The sequence below is a fragment of the Protopterus annectens genome, chromosome 4.part1 (assembly GCF_019279795.1).
Source record: "Protopterus annectens isolate FY-2018-M chromosome 4.part1, PAN1.0, whole genome shotgun sequence".
In the NCBI taxonomy this organism is placed as follows: domain Eukaryota; kingdom Metazoa; phylum Chordata; order Ceratodontiformes; family Protopteridae; genus Protopterus; species Protopterus annectens.
In genome coordinates this window covers 816,704,716-816,728,672 of record NC_056734.1, presented here as the reverse complement: position 1 = coordinate 816,728,672, position 23,957 = coordinate 816,704,716, and the positions used below count along the sequence as shown (strand labels likewise).

At 38.2% G+C, this 23,957-nt stretch overlaps 1 protein-coding gene across 1 annotated transcript in view; it reads right to left on the bottom strand.

Moving 5' to 3' along the window:
• Positions 1-3,547: 3,547 nt before the first annotated feature.
• The window catches only part of LOC122801078 (complement C1q and tumor necrosis factor-related protein 9-like), a 48,978-nt gene continuing 28,568 nt past the window's right edge, over positions 3,548-23,957 (bottom strand). Inside the window, exons 3-5 of the mRNA XM_044070582.1 lie at positions 13,819-13,899; positions 12,034-12,114; positions 3,548-4,829 (exon numbers count right to left, since the gene is read on the bottom strand). Coding sequence (XP_043926517.1) covers positions 3,904-4,829; positions 12,034-12,114; positions 13,819-13,899 — 1,088 coding nt within the window. The 3' untranslated portion in view covers positions 3,548-3,903. The remainder of the gene's footprint in view (positions 4,830-12,033; positions 12,115-13,818; positions 13,900-23,957) is intronic.

Genomic DNA, 23,957 nt, shown 5'->3' with positions numbered 1-23,957 from the left:
GCTCCAGCTTATAGCAGAGATAAGACACCACTTCAAAATGAAAAGATTGTGAAAGACCTAGGTATGTGGCTAGACGTCACTCATGTTTGACCATCACGTTGCAACAGTGGTTAAGAAATCCTTTTACTTTGTATAGTTCATAGCAAAAGGTATTTCTTCCAGATCAAAATAAGTTCTCACATCCTTGTACTCCTCACCGATAATCACTGAGCAATATGTCCCCTTTGGGATGTAACTTTTAATTAAAAAGATCATGGACTTAAAGGACCTAAACTACAAAGAAAGACTGGAGCCTTTATCCCTGTACTCATTTTCAAATAGACTCCTTACGGGCCACCTGTGTCTTGTTTACAGGGCTATGAGGAATCCAGTAGTCCAAGAACTGCCGAACCGCTATAAACCATCCTTTTTCTCATGGTCACAACTGCTTTATGTGTCCTTGCGCTGACACTGAAATATTCAGTGCTCTGCATCTAAGGTGTTCCTAAAATTATTGTGCAGCACTGAGAACTAGATGACTGGAGCCCATTTATGCTTGGAAATACAGGGTTCTGGTATATTAGCAGCAAAACATTCTTCATTCCTGCAGAAATCAAGCCACTACAGTGATATATATGACAGCTCACGCCACCCCCCCCCCCAAGTCTGTGGAGTAAACCTTAGGAATTAAGTCCATAGCAGAAGAGGGTAATTTCTATAGCAGTGGTAAAATAGTAACAAAATAAATAAATAAATAAATAAATAAATAAATAAATAAATAAAAGCAGTGAATGAGCTGTATCCTCCTGACTCAGGCCAAATAATGGGTTCTGTTGTAGGGGCCAGGAGACCATCTATCTTAAAGCAATAGAGCGTCACATTAGTAAATCATAAAACAGATAATTACCACACTGGGTTCCATTTCCAGAACCTAGAGTCAGCAGTTGCAAATCAGGAACCAGTGACAGGAGGGAGCCTAGACACCAGCTTACCACAAGAACACTGCTTTGGTGGGGATGCAGATCAGAGGCTGTTTACTATTGTGAGCCTCAAATGTAATATAATATAGCTGAGGATTTTCTTCTTCCATAATTCCCTTTCAGGAGCCAAGCAGTGACCAGTGCACTGTGAATTGGATAGATACCCAACATGAACTAGTATTAAGAGACAATAAAACCCAGTGAATCCCACTCCAGGACACCATATTGTGAATCCACATCTGACATCCAGACACGGTGAAAATAAAAAGTGCACAGCACTGTGTCAACAATGGAAGAGAAATCTCACAGTGTAATTTATGCTTTTCAAGACCTGTTATGCTAATAGATCATTACAGCTGTGTTCCTCAGAGAGGGTATGTACCAAATTAGGATTCAAACTTGGAGACTTATCACAGTAATGTCTCCATCTGAAAATGTCAGATAATCAGATACATTTAGTGGGATACAAATTTTGTATGCAAAAAGAACAGATGCCATTTTAAACCCACTGTGCAGGACACCACCATTTCAAATTACACACTCTTATCCAGTGTTCACAGCTGTATTTTTTGCCAGGTTTTGCTTCTAAATAAGAGTAAACACAGCTCACAGATAAAATATATTTTTTCATTCTCTTTTATTGAAATGCACAGACCCTACTCAGGGTGCATTCAGAAAGTAATCTGACAAAATAAAACTGCATTTTTTTTTTATAACAAACATTCCACTCCAAAGTAAAAGAAATGTATAGTATTTGTGAGTTTTGGTTATACTCATGGATTTGCCTTCAGAACTTTTAAAATAGTAGCCTTTAAGGGTCTTTCTCCATAAAGACTACAGGTTGTTGTTGTTGTCTTTCGGCTTTTCCCGGTTACGGGTCGCCACAGTGGAACTCCGATCCGCTAATGATCGGCAGTTGATTTTCATGAACGCTGAGGTGCCAGCTCGACATTCAACCAAGGCACGCCCATTTACGCATGTCTTTCGAACACCCACCCAACCGCGAGGAGGACATGCAGACTCCACTCCTCGCACTCCAGCCGAGAATCGAACAGGAGAACCTCTTGCTGTGAGGCAACAACGCTACAGCAAGACAATAGGTGTAACCAAAAATACCTGGATGCATCTGGAAAGCATGGATAGTCCCTGAGAAACTAGTCCTTCCTCCACACTCTAGGAGAAAAGCCCTCTGTTAGATTTTTTAAACTGTGTTAATCTGATCCTTCTAGAAGGATGCAAAGTGTAAGTGTTTTGAAAGTAGGACGGTATTTTCTAGTCAAGTGGTGAAAGTGTTCTTTTTTTCACAGGGGTGGTAGGCATCCCTTTTACTTTACCCACAGATGCTGCTCAGTTTTAATGGAATACAAACAGCACCCCCTCCTGTGTGTGTTCTACATGGCAGGAGGATGACGAGTGGACAGTCATATTGTTGGTGATCTCTCCATCAGAATTAGGAGTGACAGACATTGGTTTACAGTTAAGGTGTATGAAAACCTAAATCTTTTGATGTGATGCCATTCACCATGAACAGCATTTATTTTCTAAGCACTAGTTGCAATAATGTAGAGTGTATTTGCTATACATTAAACTTCTGTGCACTTGCATGACAGTTTGAGATGCAGGTGTTAGTGATATTTGCATTTGGAAGGACAGGGACACAGTAAGTCCAGAATATAATTCAGTTATGCTTCATAATGGATGTCCTTTTCAACACATCAAGGAATACTCAGGAATGTATTAGTAGATGAAGAAAGATGTTACTGTATTGTTCTGCTAACCTGCCAGTGCTGTGTCCATTTACCCATCCAATATGTAAGTGTGTGTGTGTGTGTGTGTGTGTGTGTGTGTGTGTGTGTGTGTGTGTGTGTGTGTGTGTGTGTGTGTGTGTCTGTGTGTGTAAAATAACCCTTATCATATAGCTGTCAGACTCACAAACAAATTGCCAAGTGAAAGTGTTCAAGTTGGAAGATGAGTTTTGTTTTGTATAGTTCTTTATAATTTTTTTTTCATTTAATTACATTATTGTAGCCACGGTGGTACGGCGGTAGCATTGTTACCTCACAGCAAGAGGTTCTCCCGTTCGATTCTCGGCTGGGCTTGGGAGTGCCTTCTGTGTGGAGTCTGCATGTCCTCCCCGCAGTTGGGTAGCATACGAAAGACATGCGTGCGTAAATGGGCATGCCTTCGTTGAAAGTTGGGCATAGAGCTGGCACCTCAGCATTTTGTAAAAAAATCTACTGCCAATCGTTAGAGGACCGGAGTTCCGCTGTGGCCAAAGACAAACAACAACACATGATGTCCTCAAAGTTGTTTACCTAGTAGATAGCATATGTATATTGTAGCTTTAACAATGCCATTGATATCATGATCTATGTGTGCGATCTTCTAATTTTCACTGACTGTTCCTACCCTGCACTAAAGTTACTATCAGTAAAATCACAGGGTTGAAGGTATATAAGAAACTGGACGAGGCAACTAGAGACAAATATCCATCATTAATTAGCAACACTATTATAACACATTACAGTTCCAGCTGCTGCCAAACTGACTTTTAAAAAAGCATTAGAAAATGAAAATTAGCCTGAATGTAAAGAAAACTGTTTAATGTTTAAGAAGTAACAACATTCTGTACATTTGTTCTGTAACCTACAAAACAGTAGTCTTGAATACAGATGTACAACACTCCTATAATACAATCATCAGAAATTAGGCAAAATCAGGTTTTACACATCAGATGTGTTTTTTGCCATATTATGTTTTTTTTTAGTGAAATGCATACAACTGACTGAGGCACAACTAGACCAAACAAATCTGAAGGTGGTAGGCAGGGAGGAAGTGAGAGAGGAAGAGATGCAAGGATGCAGATTTCTGAATTCACAATAGTATAATTTTGAATAATCTTGACTTTGAGAACACAGAACAATTTTATAAGCAGCTTTTAGGACTACCAGTTGCTTGGCTGTGTTGTAGTTGGAGCATCTTCACCAGGCCAGTGGAAGTTTGTGGGGGATGGGTTATTAAACTCACGAGGAGCAATATCATCACAGGAGAAAGGAAAGATCAGGAAACCGCTGAATGTACTATCGGTATTGATATCCACATAGGCACCATTATTATTAATGTCTTTCACCTGCATCCAGATCTTGTCTCCTGCATCTAACTGAAGGATTACAAACTGAGATAACTGATCAAGCTCTTCGTTATCAGTCGACTTTACTACTAACTTACTGTTTCTAAACAGCCCAGCTATTAAATATTTTCTGTAGACGGTGAACTGGTATGTGAATGCATAAGCACCTGCAACTGGGGCAGTGTATATAAAGGTATCAAGGTTAAAGTGTCCTTGATCATTGTACAGAGTTTTGTTGAATGGTATTGGGGCATTGGGCTTCGGGTAGATACCAGACAGAGCTACAGAAAATGCAGACTGAACAGCTGGTGTACATGGACCTGGCACCCCCATTGATCCTTCAGCACCCTTTTGACCCATATCTCCCTTGTCTCCCTTTTGTCCTTGGATTCCCTGAGGCCCTATAGCTCCTTTTGGACCCTGGGACCCTGCAGTCCCAACTTGGCCTGGTTCACCCTTACTTCCATCCTTGCAGTTGCATACACCCTGTGGTCCTTGGTCACCTTTTGGTCCTATTGGTCCCAGTCCACCTGCTGGTCCAAGGTCTCCTTTATCACCTTTGAGGCCTGTTTCTCCCTTATTGCCTGAAAGCCCAGTTATTCCTTGTGGCCCTGGAGGGCCAGTGATGCCTTGTTCTCCACGATCCCCCTTTTGTCCAACACAAGGTGCACACTGACCAGGTGTTCCAGGTGGGCCTTGAACTCCAGGAGCTCCACTGGTACCATTTTCACCTTTTTGACCTGTTAAAATAAACATCAGGAAAGTTTTAAGTGTTTCATAAACAAGCTGTTTTAACAACTTAACGCTTCATATACAAACTGTTTTAACTATCTGTATCTGTATAAATACAACAGACTTTACACATGACCTTCCTATCACTGCTTACCATATAATTTATTCTACATTATTTTCTTTGTTCAGGGTGCTGTTGCTGGCACTAGGCATGGCCTCTAACAAGAACTATCTATGACCTAAAGGCTAATACACTGACGACTTTATCTCCTGCATTGATAGAGCTCAAGGATCAGTGACTGACCTTGGTCACTCATAGAGTTAGACAGAAACACAGAATATCTACAGGACAGCCCTAATTGCTTGCCATAAAGAAGAAGAATGCATTCTGTTACAACATGTTGATAAGGCAGGGGAAAGAACTTCATGGTTTTCTACTGGTGTACTTTCATTGAGGTAAGGTATGGGTGCTGCTCCTAAAAAGCAGCAAATAAAATGGAAAAGGCCTGTAGCTACAGCACAGAGATAACCTGGTCTCCTACACACATAGCTGGATCATGGACAAATGGGGCCTTAGGCTGAGTAATGGACTGGATCACCTGATCAATACTAATATGCCATTACTTGGCTGTACCACCCCCAGTTACCATTAAACGCTAGTCATACCTTTCAGTATACATAATATCTTCTTCTTTACTTTTACAATGATCACATAGATTTGGATATAATTTAAAATTTTACAGCAAAAATATTGGCAGCCATTTGCTAAACAAAATAAGCTCTACATTGAGAACAGTGTGACAAAAAGTAAACGTTTCTTTTCTTGAAACTCACATTTATTGAAAGTGCATCTGGCAAACTATTAAACTACAAAATACATGGTGGGATTCATAGTAAAACAGAATATAGTGAAACACTAATTGGCAGCTATGTAAAGGGTACAGGGATTCAAAAGAAGGCATTTGTTAACAGTTTAAGACAACACACTGGATGCAGTGGTCGTTTTTCAGAGGCAGTCCAGGAACACTGCCTGGTGAAATTACTTGGTCAGATTCACACAGCAGACAAACAATAGCTGAGTTAATCAAGTCCTGCACTACAGGAAGCAATTCATTAACATAGCCTTACTCATCTGTATTAAGTACAAGACGAATTGTTGTAGCCCAAACAGAGTAGTTCACACCCACATGCCTGCAAAACACATGCTAAATTAAAAATATATTCATAAATAAAATATTAACATTAAATTCATAGACTTCATATTGTCTAGTTTTTCAAAAGGAAATAGTAAACACATTGTTGACAGTTAATAAAACAAAGAAACCAAAGATGGTACCCTAAGACATTGCTCATATAATGATGATATTCCTGTTTACTTACTGTAATCAATTCCTTCCTTTATACCATAATTACTCTGAGATGCAGTAGCAAGTATTTAAAATACAAAGACACACACACATACACACACACACACACACACACACACACACACACACACACACACACACACACACACACATACTATTATAGCCCATTGTATGAGTGTGTACACCTCAGAAGTTGTCTTGCAAATAAACAAATAAATAAATACATAAATAAAGACCTAGAAATTTATTTCAGTTCACTGCTATGAGATCATAGCACACTGCAACCCATCGCACCTCCCATGACCTCCCAATCTCTTAGCTCAACAACTAGAGGCAAAAACCCTCAATCCAGAACAGAATTTAAATGGTGCTCTTATATACAAAGATAGTTGCTAATAAAACAGGCTTTGAATTAGCAAGAGTTCACTGAAAGATATGAAGTCTGAAATTCATGTTTGTTATTATGTTGTGATAGCAGTCCATAATGCTTTGTCAGAAAGCCACAAATTGTATGAGTATCAGACAACAGATATGGTGGAAAATTTGGGACAGTTAAGAACTATACCATCTGCATACATGTGTGATTATACACCTCAGATGTCTTCTTGAGATCAAGTGAATGAATAAAAACATAAATAATGGCCCAGAAATGTATCTCAACTTGTTAGTGTTAGAACCATATAATGTAACCCAGTTTAACTCCCATCTACCCTCTCGCCTCCATAGCTGAAGAAACAGAGACAAAGAAGATTATAAATATTTGTCTTATTTACTTAATAAGTTGGTAGAATAAGATTTTTTATTTTCATTTTTGTTTTTTGTTTATTGTGTTTAATAAAAAAATGTTTATTGAAGGTTCAGGAAGAAAAACTCCAATATATTACAAACATTTTTAAACAGACATTCAGTATGCATTAACAAACATTCATATGCTAATTATATTACATTCATAAGAAACAAAGGTAACTATTACAGTATAAAATATAGTTATGTATTATTAGATATTGGACATTTGAGCAACTGAAAAGGTGTATTAGTGGGATTGTCAAATAGATAACAGAGCATGTGATTAGTGCTGAGAAATTTAAATAAATGAAGGTGAGGAAAGGAATTAGGCATTGCATAAAATATTAATATTGTTAATATTGTAGTTAAAGGTTGGGTATAAGGCAGGTTCATAGATTATTATACATATGGCTATTTTAAGGTTTGTATTCAAAGTATAGAGTTGGGGGTAAGCAGTGTCACAAAACTATATATATATATATATATATATATATATATATATATATATATATATATGTATATAGCTGGGAGATGCTAGTAAAATTATTAAAATAATGGTGAAGACTGGTTGTGGGGCATAGGATTGTGAATGATGAGAAATAGGTTGCTGATATGGAAAGCTGCAGATAACAGTGACATTTATCCTGGAGATGTACAGGAGCAGATCTAATAGGTTCACAGGGTCTTATGTAGTAGGTAATCGGTCTGCAGACCATTTCAAGTCTAGCCTAAAATCCCTATTCAAAATTTCCCTCTAGCCTCAAGGAGGGCAATACAAAATAGAACAGGGGAAAATTTGAGGCTGTCCTTCGAATTATCTAGGTTTACCTTGCAGATAACAAGTGTTACTCTGCTTGACATATACTGGATGTTTGTTTCAGAGGTAAGCGGTATGTTGCAATGTGAATCTAGGATTTTAGATCTTATTAGTTATGAATCTTTAAGTTCTCTCAAGCTGTGTGATATGCTTAGATAAATATATGCCAAAGATGCATTATATTCAGTAATGGGACTGAGAAGATACCAGTAAAGGGGAATTAAGATATCTATCTTTTTCAGAAATGTCACTCATATAGAGAGCACCAGATGAAGACATATTGGCATAGTTATTTTCAGTTATTTGTATAACATTCCATGAAGATTGCAACATCATTACTTAATTATTTGTTACTAAACTGTATTGAATTTACTTTCTCGCATTTTTCATTCACATAGGAGCTGGCATTGTCTCTGTCAAGAAGGGCAAGTTGAACTTTCTTATAAAAAGTTTAAGGTCCAAAATAACATTACCAATATTACTATAGTTCCTAGGCACAAACTTAAAACCTTTTTCAAACTAAAATACGTAGTATAAATGTTCAAGTCAGTGTAGCTAAAAATATAAAAACCTCTATGTTCATATTCCTTGCCATCATGCTTGACCACAATCAAATCAGAAGAATTCCTCTCTACCTGTTCTGAGGGATTTTGGGTGTAAAGCCTCTTCCCCTGAAGTTCATCTAGCAACTTAAACTAGATGCTTCTACGAAACCAGGTTTAAATGACCTGATTTCTATTAATTCTGTGATTAAGTTGAGGTCTGCAAAATTATGATTATACTTTCATTTTACTTTTTAGTATTTTTTGGCTTTACTACTGACTTAAACTTTGAAAATATTAGTGTGTACTTTAACTTACTTCAAAGTTTTCATTACATGCTATTACTATTTATTGTGACAGGTTGCTGATGTTGACTTATTTTAATTGAATTACAGTTAACTCTTTAGTTAGTTTTTTTATTGATTGTGTTATTTAAGTTGGAGAGGCACTCTAGAACTGTAGTTCTGATGAAGTCCTAGTGAAGGACAAAAGTGCTTAACTCTTATTTTGTGCTGCAATAAATTTGGACTTTTATCATCTTACAGCTGACTCCTTTGTGCTTGGGCCAATGTGGATTTTGGTCATTTTCAACATTATATAAGTCATAGAACCTAATGAAGGTTCCTGTCTCTAATAATAAACCGTTTTGCCTAGACAGTTTACGACTTATTAATAAAGAATGAACAAATGGGTTACTTGGATCTCATTAGTCCTTTTCAATACAATAAATGAACATGCAATCCCTTTGAAATAAACATACAAATCACTTTGTGAAGTTATAACTTTCATCCCAGAATCCCATCACTTAACCTTGGCTTGTAGTGGATGTTTTTGTTGTATAAGAAACAACTTTTAGTAGATCTAGTTTTTCTGATTGGTCCGCTGCTTACAGCAACAGGGCCCTTTCTAATTGGAGAGCACTACATCTCCATGACAACTGGGAAAGTAAACCTCAGTACTGCCACCTGCATTAGATATAAACTGGCAGTTAGAGGATAAAAGGTACATTCACAGATTTACCATATATGATTTCTCCAGAGCGAGACTTCCAGAGATGTTGTGCAGACCTGTCACATGAATGGACTATCAATGAGACATTTGACTTCTACATGTGAAAGACCCATCTGATTCTGTGTTACAAACAGCCTTCATGTCTCTGCAAAAAAGAGATACCAGGGTATTTCAGACATGTGTTACGTACTTTCGATTAGATAGCTATCAGGTTCTGTGGATCAGACATTTATCATGTCAAACTTTGATAGCTGTTGCAAACTCATCATACAAGGCCTTATACCCGGAGCAGGAAACAGCAGATGCTGCCTTCTCTGAAGAGTATGTAATATAGCTTGAAAATGGTCTTTTTTAGCAAACTGTAATAATGTGGAATATCTGGAGTATGTCTCTAACAGCCACAGACCATACACTTGAAAATGCCATACTTATTGGTGTAATAAAACTCATAATACATAGTATCAAAGAACACACTAAAAATTTAACTTCTCATATTAATGAATAATAGTTCTTCACTTAATTTCCCAAATCCCATCTATTGCTCCCCATTTTTTTAAACAAAAGATTTTACATTGCTTAAGGCTGTAGAGAACATGACGCACTGCAAAAGTCCTCTTCTTCTTGAAGGTTGACAGATGATTCTTGTGAATCTTGTTCAGCAGTCTTCACTATGTAGGTTAAGAAATGTTTACCTTTAACATCAGTAATGAATGGTCCAGTCATATGTCAAGGGTATCTTCTCGTAGCAAATCTATTTTTATGGTTTCCATATCTTGCATGAGGCAACAATAACCTTCTGTGAACCTACTTATTCTAAGCCCCTAGCCTCTAAATATATTCTGCTTAAATATGGGAATTGCTTACTGCAAAAATACAAATTAAAGCTCCTTAAATATTATCAGAGATGACAACATTGTTTTATTAAATTTATTTGTTGAATAAATGTCTTTATTTTTCTCAGTCAAGTTGTATCAGTTGCTGTTTTTGTTTTATAACATAATTAGTTAACGACAAAATGGCATCACCTCTTCCATTTGTATGCCTTCCACTCTACTTCTCCCATATTGCTTACATCAAGTAAGAAAACAAACTTTTAAAAAATGATGCCGGCTCAAGACAGTATGTAGATGGATATAGCTTGTTTTCCTAAAAGCATGTAACACATTCACTGCCATAGCTTTAGCCATATTATTAACCTCGCTTTGTTATTCTCACTTGGAGATTTTCCGACCTCTGGAAGACAGCCATTGATATATCGCTACCCAAACATGGTAACTGTACAAGAGTTTTAACATTTGGCTTATTTTGTTCCTATGGCCGTTATCCAAAATTCTTCAGACTGCTATATCCTAATAACTAAAGGATAAAGCGTTTATATATATATATATATATATATATATATATATATACACATATACACATATATACATATATAAGTGTTTTCCCCTCCTTTCTCTCACTGTTCATAAATGTATTCAAGTGTGATTTTTCAGACATACAAGCTGTACTATATGCATACAGCTTATGTCCACCAATCAGGTCTACAGCACATAACATCAGTCTGTCTCTAAGAGTTAGCAAACATCAAATGTGCATGTGAGTGTGTGTGTGGGTGTGTGTATTTATGAATATCTATAATTATTATACAAATATACATGTTTTATATTAAATTTATTTCTCAAAAAGTAGAGCAGTGATACTGGGAATTTATCCAAGGTTTAGGTCATTTCTTTCTGAGTGGCACATCACCGCTCTTGCTCATGTCCATAGGAAACTATTAATTTCTGTAAGAACCATGGGAGTCTGGCTGGCTCATTATCTGTCATTCACATTCCAAAGAGATAAACACCAGTCAAATGTTACAGTAATTCAGAAATGATATTTATCTTAACAACACCATGTCTCTTCTGAAACTAGAACTGCCCTGAGCAAAAACATATTCCTCTCCTCTCTAGAGTTCACTCTTTTTCTTTCAATGGAGTTCTCCATTATTAATACAACAGGATGTCAAGTGCTGTTAAATAACATTTATAGTTTAATCCTTTTCTCCCTAAGGAAATGAGAACACTATATTTATGTCAACAAACCTTGGTGACTTCCTGTTAAAAATGAGACATTCTCCAGTATCCATATACTCATATCTACAAACCACTAAATCTTGGACAGTTTTCTACACCAGTCTATATCCTATCACTCAAAACATGTTCCCAAATGCTCCACTCCAAATCCATTTCCAGTATGAACATTATCAGCTTATTTCATAAAGTGAACAACAATAGTAAAGTCTCTTTAGTCTGTGGTCCACTACCTTCGAACTATATCCATGGATCTATCTGCAGACAAGTGAGAGTGAGGTAAGAACCAATTCTGAGTATGACACCAGTCCATCCCTATGCACTCAGATACATGCAAATGTAAACACACACACACACACACACACACACACACACACACACACACACACACACACACACTTAAAAAACAGTTTTAACATTGTGGATGGAGGAACTGACAAAAGTCCTAATACATTTTTGAAAAAAACAGGACCGTCTCATTAAGAAACCCAGAGTGCAATAGTAATGAGGCTTTGTAGAAATGAGTTTTGCGAGGTGTTCATTTCTTTTCTGGAATGTTTGAAGATGAATACATATACAAGGGAGAATAACAAAATACACTGTAGACAGCTTACCTTTAATGCCTTGGTCACCTTTCAGTCCTGGTGGTCCTGTGACGCCATCATTTCCTTTTAAACCACTGTCCCCTTTCTGGCCTGTTAAAGGAGTGAAAACAAATAGAAATTAGACTTTCTTTTTTCCTTAGGTGCATAAGTAAGAATTCAGACCTGGAGCTAAAAGTCACCTCGAAACCTTGATGCCATGCTGCCAATGGTACATTTTTTTTTCTAGTAAATAAATCAGTCCAAGTTCTTTTCACAGCCTGCCAGAGTGGGACAATACTTGATATCAGTGAGGAGTCTATCACAGTCTAAGCTAATTTTGTGTAATGAATTTCTCTCTCTCTCTTGTTTTGAATTATTACTGGATGTAAGCAGAGTAACATCCTTGGACATATAGTTTGCAGAATGATATCTAACCAATAACAAAAGCACAAGCAGCACTTTGTTTTTAGGAAGCTTTGATCACATGACATACATGTTATCTTATACTGTATGTCTGTATGCAATACAGTTCATGTTCTTTTAATCTCTGTGATAAAGGTGAGTTATCAAAGTCACCAATATGACTGAGACATACCTTTGAGTGTTTCAATCTTACTGAGATGCGTAATCAAAAAGATATAAACCTGCATAATATTCTAATCAAGGCCTTAAATGGGCTTTATACTGTGAGATGAATTCTGCCCTGCTTCTAACAATGACTTTTGCATGCCTCTGAAATTATAGAAGAAACAGATGTATCTCCGTAGAGGCTGTTATCCACAACTGTTCCTAGACTTTTCTAGAAGAAGCAGTTTGAATTTTCTTGCTGTTAATAAAATAGTCAAAGTGAGTCATGTGGCATCAAAAGTAATCCAGTGTTATATGCGCATGTGTGTGTGTGTGTGTGTGTGTGTGTGTGTGTGTGTGTGTGTGTGTGTGTGTGTGTGTGTGTGTGTGTGCGCGCACGCGTGTGTGTGTGTGTGTGTGTGTGTATAGTATTATATCATGCTTTACCATATATGCAGACCTTTAGAATTCCTTTATTATCTTAATTTCTTATTTATCCATTACATCAGGTTATATACAGCATGTATGTTTATTAATCTGCCCATTTTCCCCTGTGTTCTCTGCCCTGATAGTAGTTGACTTTTTCTATGTCCTATACCACAACATAGGTTATCTTCGATCTATGCCAATAAAATGACAATAAAAGAATAATAAATACAATGCATGCATTTCTTGTAAACTCCTGTGCGGACATGGCTCTTTCATTGCTTTTATTATTGTGATAAAGTATAGCTGCCTTCTTTGTACTCCCTGTTGCTGCTTTAAATGCAGTTGCTTGTATCACATTTAATTAGACATAGAATCTTCCTTTTATTCCTGATCCATGACTTAGGTTATGCCTGCATTCCTACCGAATTCCTTCAGTTTTACTGTGTTTTCAGTTTTACATCTGCCATGAATACAATGAACATGCATAAGCCTCTGGGATCTCAGTGTTCCATGTGAACTACTCCTTCTATCCCACATAATCCCTCCTGTACCTCCTATGGCACTCCCAGTTTATAAGCAGCGTCACAAAGTCCCCTTTTTGTCATTTCACTGTGATATCTTAAGTATGCCTTACATCTACCCATAATAGCTGTGTTCCAGATCCTTTACTTGTGATGTATCCACTTGACTGGAATACCCACTTGGCTGTGCTGTATTGCATACTTTCATATAAATGGCATCACAGGTGATTGATCAATTCTAGCCTCAGCTATGTATAAATATGAGTTAGAGAAAGATGGAATGGAAAAATAACCTTACCTTTCAATCCCTCTAGACCTCTTAGACCACGCAAGCCTTGGGCTCCTTTCTGTCCCTTCATGCCCGCAGTACCTGGTGGCCCTGCCAAGAAGTAGAAATATATTATCACTCTGCATCTTGCCATGTATTTTCAGTCTGAGCAATGACACAAACATGCAGTTAAAAATCAGGTAGCAAATGTTTTCTATCTAACTGCAGCAAAGGTAGTGTAATGCTACAAGGAAGAAACAGTAAATCTGATGGTGTTACCAGATGAGCATTTTTGTGAAGAAAAATTTTAGTAATTAAAGCTAGTCATGGTAATTTCAATTAAAAAAACACTGGCAAAAAGTATTCCTTGAAGCTTTACATAGTTTATTGAACAGACATAAAAAAAACAAAAAAAACAAAAAAAAAAAACAGATAACTTGATGGGAAGTGTGATCATATACTGTCATTTAACCAATATTATTGCCAGCCACGTTAGCCCTAATTGGTCCATATTATATTGATAAGGACTGTGCAGAATACGATAAGACAGCAGCTAAACTTATGGTGAGGCAATGCTCATAAGGACTGTAAAGCAATATCATCTGCAAGTATTACTCAAAATGGTACTGTGGTTAGAGATAAATCTGTATCTGTTAAGAAGCTGGCAAATTATCATCTGAGAAGATTAATGCAGAAAATGAAAAGATTGCAGTAAAATAGCAACCAAATATTTATGAAAAAATAGTGAGGTGGACAAAATTATGAAATTGCAATTATGAATCTAATAGAGGAACAACAGCAGTGAAATTAAACATCAAATAGTTTTATATTGAGATACAGGTTAAAATTCTCTCATGCCCAGTTCTCCCATGCCTCTATATTAAAGTACTTATCTCTCTTTTTCAGCTCGCTCAAGTATTTTTTTCTTGTGTTTCCCCCTATTTCAGCTCCATTTAGACTGAGGAACATACCTCCCCAAAGAAGAAATCCAAGGACATTCTGAAAAATAATCCCCTCCATCTGCGTGTATGTGCAATACTTTGTTAAAGCTTATTTTTTAAGGTGTTTGTATTGCTAACCCACGGTGTGCACACTAGCAGTTCTGCAGCAGTCCCTTTTCCCAACTATCTCCCCTCCAGCCATTTCACTCCCTGTAATAAGTAGATTCTACATTTTACTTATCTCAGGATTGCCACTAGGTGGCGATATATTCCCACTCGTATTAGGTAACTTAAAATACTTCCCACAACCTTCTCTTGTCCAAACTCTCTCTTCTCAATCTCTCCCCCTCCTCTATTAACTGGTTTTACAGTTACCTTTCTAATAGACAGCAAGCCGTCAAGTGGAACAATAGTACCTCTTCTTTCCTTCACATTCCGACAGGTGTTCCAAAAGGCTTAATACTAGGTCCCTTACTTTTTAACATCTTCATTAATAATTTTCATCAGTGCATTCCTAATACCAAACTTGTCCAATACGCAGAAGATTCCTCCATAATTTGCTATGCTCAATCTCTCCCCAAACTCATGCAACTAACACAAGATGCCTTTTCTTGTACCGAGTCTTGGATGCTGAAAAATCACCTTGCTCTCAATGCATCCAAAATCAAAATCATGATCTTTATCCCATCTAAAAACACTTCTATTGATAAAAATTCCTTCTTCATAATCAGTCAGAATAAGATTCCCACTGAAATAGTCTCCCATACAAAACTTCTAGGTGTTATCATTGATGAACATTTAAAGTTTGACATTCATATACAAACTAGTATTAAGAAAACACACCAAAAGCTCGGAATGCTGTATCGTCACAACCGTTATCTGACTACCTCTTCCAAACATATATTGTCTATTTCCTACCTCATCCCCTCTCTCTTGTATGGAGCCCCTCACCTCACCAACCTTCAATCCTCCCTAAAGTCAAAACTGTCATCCTGCTACAATAAAATCTCTAAGTTTGTTACTGGGACCAAATCCTCCTCCCACCACTGTGATGCACTCCACTCCTTGAACTGGCTGGAACTCCCCCACAATCTCTCTTACATTCAACTGTTAACTGCTCACAAACTCATTTTCAAACCCTGTAACTGCCCTTCCTTCTCCTCCATACTCACCTTGCATTATCCTGACAGACTACTCAGGTCCAGTAACCAGACCCTCCTCGAAGTGTACAAACCCTTATGTGCACCTGGGCAATTTCTCCTGTCTTTCTCCCTCTCTCGCCTATGGAATTCACTCCCCCCACATTCGAATCACCCAAAACCACTCCACCTTCAAGACCATGCTCCATCCCCATCTCTCTTCTCACGGAGAATGCCCATGCTCTCACCCCACCTGACTCCCTCTATATCATTTCTACTGCCCCATCCTTTTTTTTTCCTTTCTCAAAACTCACCCTAGTGACTCCCTACATTTCATTCCCACTCCCTTTCCCTTTGTTCCTTTCTCATAACTCACCCTAGTGACTCCTTTCATTTCATTTCCACTCACTTTCCCTTTTTTCCTTTCTCATAACTCACCCTAGTGACTCCCTACATTTCATTCCCACTCCCTTTCCCTTTGTTCCTTCCTCATAACTCACCCTAGTGACTCCCTACATTTCATTCCCACTCCCTCTCCCTTTGTTCCTTTCTCATAACTCACCCTAGTAACTCCCTACATTTCATTCCCACTCCCTCTCCCTTTGTTCCTTTCTCATAACTCACCCTAGTGACTCCCTACATTTCATTCCCACTCCCTTTCCCTTTGTTCCTTTCTTATAACTCACCCTAGTGACTCCCTAAATTTCATTCCCACTCCCTCTCCCTTTGTTCCTTCCTCATAACTCACCCTAGTGACTCCCTACATTTCATTCCCACTCCCCCTCCCTTTGTTCCTTTCTCATAACTCACCCTAGTGACTCCCTACATTTCATTTCCACTCCCTCTCCCTTTGTTCCTTTCTCATAACTCACCCTAGTGACTCCCTACATTTCATTCCCACTCCCTTTCCCTTTGTTCCTTTCTCATAACTCACCCTAGTGACTCCCTACATTTCATTCCCACTCCCTTTCCCTTTGTTCCTTTCTCATAACTCACCCTAGTGACTCCCTACATTTCATTCCCACTCCCTTTCCCTTTGTTCCTTTCTCATAACTCACCCTAGTGACTCCCTACATTTCATTCCCACTCCCTTTCCCTTTGTTCCTTTCTTATAACTCACCCTAGTGACTCCCTACATTTCATTCCCACTCCCTTTCCCTTTGTTCCTTTCTCATAACTCACCCTAGTGACTCCCTACATTTCATTCCCACTCCCTTTCCCTTTGTTCCTTTCTCATAACTCACCCTAGTGACTCCTACATTTCATTCCCACTCCCTTTCCCTTTGTTCCTTTCTCATAACTCACCCTAGTGACTCCCTACATTTCATTCCCACTCCCTTTCCCTTTGTTCCTTTCTCATAACTCACCCTAGTGACTCCCTACATTTCATTCCCACTCCCTTTCCCTTTGTTCCTTTCTTATAACTCACCCTAGTGACTCCCTACATTTCATTCCCACTCCCTTTCCCTTTGTTCCTTTCTCATAACTCAACCTAGTGACTCCCTACATTTCATTCCCACTCCCTTTCCCTTTGTTCCTTTCTTATAACTCACCCTAGTGACTCCCTACATTTCATTCCCACTCCCTTTCCCTTTGTTCCTTTCTCATAACTCACCCTAGTGACTCCCTACATTTCATTCCCACTCCCTCTCCCTTTGTTCCTTTCTCATAACTCAGCCTAGTGACTCCCTACATTTCATTTCCACTCCCTTTCCCTTTTTTCCTTCCTCATAACTCACCCTAGTGACTCCCTACATTTCATTCCCACTCCCTTTCCCTTTTTTCCTTTCTTATAACTCACCCTAGTGACTCCCTACATTTCATTCCCACTCCCTCTCCCTTTGTTCCTTTCTCATAACTCAGCCTAGTGACTCCCTACATTTCATTTCCACTCCCTTTCCCTTTGTTCCTTCCTCATAACTCACCCTAGTGACTCCCTACATTTCATTTCCACTCCCTTTCCCTTTGTTCCTTTCTTATAACTCACCCTAGTGACTCCCTACATTTCATTTCCACTCCCTTTCCCTTTTTTCCTTTCTCATAACTCAGCCTAGTGACTCCCTACATTTCATTCCCACTCCCTTTCCCTTTGTTCCTTCCTCATAACTCACCCTAGTGACTCCCTACATTTCATTCCCACTCCCTTTCCCTTTGTTCCTTTCTCATAACTCAGCCTATTCACCTTTCTACTCTCTTGCTCTAATTCTTCCTCCCTCTCACCTCGTGAAACTTTGAGTACATAAGTGCCTGCACTCCAGATTATACTTATATACTCCAAAATACTTACGTTTTAATTTCATTCAGTGCTTTGTTACATCTTGCTCAAATGTTATTATTCTGTCTTCTATATTACTGTGTTTTTAGTAGTTTTGAAAATTGTATTGTACTTAACTTTGTTGATATTAGCTTTGTAATAATTGTATATGGAGCTTTTCTCCCCAGGCCTCCATTAAAAACGAGCTCATTTTAGCCCAATGGACTTTCTCACTTAACAAACTGCAAATAAATAAATAAAATAAATAAACTGCAGGTGTGCAGAATAAAATAAGAAGGAAAAATACCATGATAAAGGAAGAGAAAATCTATGTGGATTAATGTTAAGTACCTACCACACAGATTGTGTTAAAGATTCCTTTACTATTAAGGCAGTATTGTAATGAAATCTAGAAGGGCTTACAGATGGAAGGGGTACAGTTCTGAAGGAAATCATCAGGGCAAGGTGAAGGTTAGCAGAATGGCTAAATAACTAAGGTTCAACAACATAGTTTTTCATGCATTGCTACCTATGGAAGTACAGTACAAGTGGGAAAAGAATGATGCACATAATAAAGATAATATTATATTGGTAATCCAAGGGTCAGGTAATTCTTACAACTCGCTGCTTGTATTGTTCCTTCTCTTCTGCTTGTCATTGTAGGGTGACTCCTTTATATCTCCCCTATGTGAAGAGACAGGGGACATGATACTTTCTCCTCTAGAGTTGCCATATCCTTCCTCTCCATTCCATGCATCTTTCTGTCAGATTTCCTCTGCATTCCTTCTAACAGCCCAATGTCCTTTCCTTTGTATGACCTCCACAGCTGCACACAATACTCAAGGAGAGGCCTGACCAGGGCCCAGCAGAATGGAAACATTGTGAGAATGTTTGCTTTTGGAGTCTATCCCCCTTGGAGTAATTTATTGCTTCTATAAAGAGCTGCTTAAACTCCGTTCTTTGCAGAAAACCACTAGAATTATCACTTTCTCTGTCTCCTGAATTCATATAGTATATATTTCAAGGATTTCGTCTCTGTCATTGCTTATGCCACACACATTGCATTGCATAGTATTAGAGACGAATAACTGTATTTTGAACTTTGTCGCTGCCTATTGGGCCAGAGTCATGGATGAAAATGGACTGAGGACCACTTCAACAGCCCAGTCAATGATGTTAACAAAGAAATAAAGAAAGAAAGAAATTGCATCCCACTACTTTGTTTGCTGTGCCACTGCCCTTTCATTCTGCTCCCAGTGATCCAGTCCTGATGTTATTAGCATCTCCAAATCTTTTTTTGTTTGTTAAATGCACTTAAAAGAAAGACTTGCTAAGTTTAATTTGTCCTTCTACTGTTAAATAAATGTAAACATAACGGTAAGAATGAGGGAAAACAGTAAGTAAAAAGAATTCTCATTGGACCATTATTTTTAGGATTTTGCTGATGTCCAGACTATTTTTTGCTGCTTACAAGTGTCAGCATACAATTTCTCTCAGTGTGTATGTGCCTATGCATATGTCTATAGGAATGTCTTTTCTCTTTCTCTCTCTCTATGTCTGTCTGTCTGTCTCTCTCTCTCTCTATCTCTATTTCTATATATGGAATAAGGGGCATTTGTTGAGTCGACTTTACATTGACATGCATAACGTCGACCCAATCACATTAAAATGTGAATGCCAGCACTACTGCATCCCCACATCCCCTGCTAATTATATATACTAACTCCAAGATCAGAGAATCTGTGGGGAAGAGCATATTCCCTTTTCCTGGGAATTATCCTTTATTGCATGACTGTTGCCCATTGGCATTGCTGACCAAAGTGGGTCAACAATAAAGAAATATGTAGATATTAGCCATGATTGACCATCATCATCATCATCATCATCATCATCATCCCCCCTTTTTCCCAATTTTCTACATGGCGTTGGGGTGTTGTGTCAACTGTCGCCATCTCTCTCTATTCAGTGCCACTCTCCTACCTTCTTCAACACTCATGTCTGACTATCACAGATCTTCTTTCACGCAATTCATTCACATCTTTGCTGAAAACCCTCATTTCCTCTTGCCTTCTTTCTGTCTGTCCCAAATCTTTTTCACCAGATTTTCTTCACCTTTTCTGCACATCTGCCCAAACCATTGTAATCTGTTCTCTTTGACCTTTTCTGCAATTAGAGCTACTTGGGCTTCTGCTCTTATGACCTCAGTTTGTTCCACAGTGTGCATCCTGCCATCTGTCTCAGGCACTTCATCCTCAACAACTCTAACTTCCTCAACTACTCTGCCTTTACTGCCCAGGTATCTGTACCATACAGTAGTACTGGTCACACCACTGTTTTGTACACCTTACTTTTCAGCTTCTTTGGCATTCTTCTGCATATACTACACCTGACACTCTGTGCCAGTTGGCTGCAGTCCCTCTGATTTTAGCTTTGACCTCCTCATTCAGATTTCCCTTCTCCTCAACCACTCCTCCCAGATACCTGAAGCTGTTAACCTGTTCTGCTATTTTCTCTTCTATCTCAAGTCTCAGTTTCTTCTGAATTCCACCATTTGCAGCCATTAAAACTGTCTTATCTGTACTCATTTTCATCCTGTGTGCCTTCAGTTTTGCATTCCATTCCCCTTTACTTTGCTGAAGTTCTTGCCCAGAGTCTATATAGACCAGCTGACATCATGGTTAAGGTCTTTGCCTCCCATGCACAAGATACAAGGTTTGATACACATCTCCAGCCAATGTCTCTTTGGAGTTTGCATGTTCACCCTGTCTCAGTGGGGTTCCTCCCACCTCCAAAAAACATGCTCAGTGTTTCCATCTCAAACTAACCAAAAGAATGGAACTGGGGCAGCAGCAATGACTCTACATGGTGCCCTATAGGGGGAAGGGCTATATAAACCAACCACTCTGGGCATATACTGTAGTGTGCAGTATCCTTATGATAGAACAACAAAGATCACAGACTGCATGCTGTGGTAGAGTTAGCCACTTAATGGTGAAAAATGGGGCTCTAGGTGATTTGGTCATGTTGATTAATGTCTATGATTTACCAGTCCCATGGAAGCCATATTACACTAATTTGAAAGACTGAAAGTCAAGACACCAAAAAAAAAAAAAACACTTTCATTTTTGTGCAGGGGGCGAGGGCAAATTCCTCAAGCCCCGCGGTTCACAGTCTTGCATGGTCTTAACGCCAACAGATGTGATCAAATGAGTTTTGATCATGTCTCCCTGGGTAAAAAATGTTCAACATGTCAAATCTTAAAAAAATTTAAACAAATGGCTGAAAATAAACCAGTTGCTAAAAGAAAACAGATACTTTAATTTGTTGATTAGTCAAAAAAAAAAGAGGAAACATTACAAAAAACTCCCCAAAACAGTGTATTCAGACATGACTTGTCTGAATAGTGGTATTGTTACTGAAAGGGATTTTGGAAAGGTAATAAACAGTGTTGAGTTTAGGACCAGTGGCAGGGTTTGGGCTCGCAGACAGAGCAGCTTTGCCCTTATTCTAACTTTAACCTGCAAAACCCCACTTACCTACACACAAGCACATGTTATATGACAAAAAAAAAACACTTGATAAGCTAACATTTGACATCTTTGGATGTCGACCAATGCAACTTTTGATTTAATGGGACAGCAGTATACAAGACATGCATTCATGCATTCGATAGAGTATTCCATTTCATATCTCAATCCCTCTCCCTTTCAGTATAAATGTATATATATATATATATATATATATATATATATATATATATATATATATATATATATATATATATACATGCATAAACACACACACACACACACACACACACACACACACACACACACACACACACACACACGCACACACACACACACACACACACACACACACACACACACACACACACATACACGCACACACATGTTAACACAGGTAATGTGAAACATCTGAAAAGCTATGTTTAATAGAAGGACTGACTTATGGCCCACAACACTAGAGCTATTTGCCTCTCACAGACAGCTCTCAACAGTCCCTGAATACGCCTGATAGTTTTGCCCTGTTCCTTGTAAATTTTTATTTTCAAATAGAAGGACTGACTTATGGCCCACAACACTAGAGCTATTTGCCTCTCACAGACAGCTCTCAACAGTCCCTGAATACGCCTGATAGTTTTGCCCTGTTCCTTGTAAATTTTTATTTTCTGGTATATGACTAAGAATCACAGTCAGTCAGTAAAGCTAGACATTAGAGGTTCTGTACAATTGTCTTATTGCACAGAAAGTGCTTGCTAATACAGGACCTGTTGTTCTATTAGCTTTCTAAGTGAATTAGAGTAACATTAACAAATCATATTCAGTTTTGGGCCTATGTTCCCCAGCTGTTTTAGGCTTGATCCAGAATTGCTGATAGATGAAATATGTAGGAGTGTGATGTATGAGCTGTATCTATGCTCACAGAATGCATTTCATGACAAGCAGTAAAGGCACAAACCACAACTGCAGTTTCCCTAATCTAAGAATGCAAGATGTTTCATGAATCACATGACCTGGATGTCCACTTATTCCATTTATCTGTAGTCCTTGTTTTGTTAGGTTTTCATTACTACTTCCTGTTGATTTTAGAGATCTGCATTAATTGCTTATTAAACAGAAGATTAATCAGTTTCTGAAAGTACTTACGAATGGAGTGCTTATCTGTGAGCTTCTGCTCTGGTTCTGATGTATTTAAATCTTTTTTATACCATCTGTTGTTATGTATGTTAACAGTGTGAATATGATTATATTAGGAATTTCTAGAATTATAGATTTTAATAGATTTATAGCTCAGCTCTTTTTTAAGCTAGAGTAATCTTATTTTAGATAATTAGAATCAGGGCAATTTTTATAAGCCGTGGTGGTACAGCGGTAGCGTTGTTGCCTCACAGCAAGAGGTTCTCCTGTTCAATTCACTGCTGGGCTCCCTTCTGTGTGGAATCTGCATGTCATCCCCGTGGTCCAGTGGCCTCCGAAAGACATGCGTGAATGGGCGTGCCTTCGCTGAAGTTTGAGCGTCAGGCTGGCAACTTGGTACCATAAAAAAAAAAAAAAATTCTACTGCCAATCATTAGCGGACCGGAGTCCTGCTGTGGCGACCACTAACCAGGAAAAGCTGAAAAGACAAGAATCAGGGCAATTTTTGCTGTTAAAAGACATTTTACAACTGCTACTTCTGGTTATTGTTTTATTTTACTTGTTATTCTTTTGTTTTAACCTTTTTATCACTTTGAGGGGTTTCTATGTGAGGTTTGTGTGTAACATGATGTTACTATTTTTTTTACATGAAGTGAAAGGGACAAGCAGTCCATGTTTTAGTTTATTTCTTATTTTTGTTTTAGTTATTTCTTTAAATCTAAGTATAGACTGGGTTTAGGTCATATTTTAGGTGGGTTAGGGCAAGGATCTAATCAGAATTTCTGGAAGGATGTGTCATTTTCCAGAATGTAGCCTCCAGCACACAAGTGTAGCCTGTACTTCACAGCTTTGTTTAACCTTCACTTGTAGCACATCTCATTGCACAAACAAAATACATTAGGTTTAGTAAGTGTATGGCAGTCTGCAGGATACTTTTGGGTTAGGGTGCTCTGATGGAGGGTATTTTGTACATGCAGTGCATTAATGTTTACTTTTTAGCTGGTAGCCTTAATTTGGAAGATTTAAGAAGATTTTTAATAGGATCGATGACATGTCAGTGATGTAAGTAAATGCTTAATGATATACCAAGGATGTAGCTAAATTTTAGCTAGGGAGCTAGGAGTGTACATTAAAAAAAAAAAAAACTTCCACATTGTACCAACTAGGTATTTTC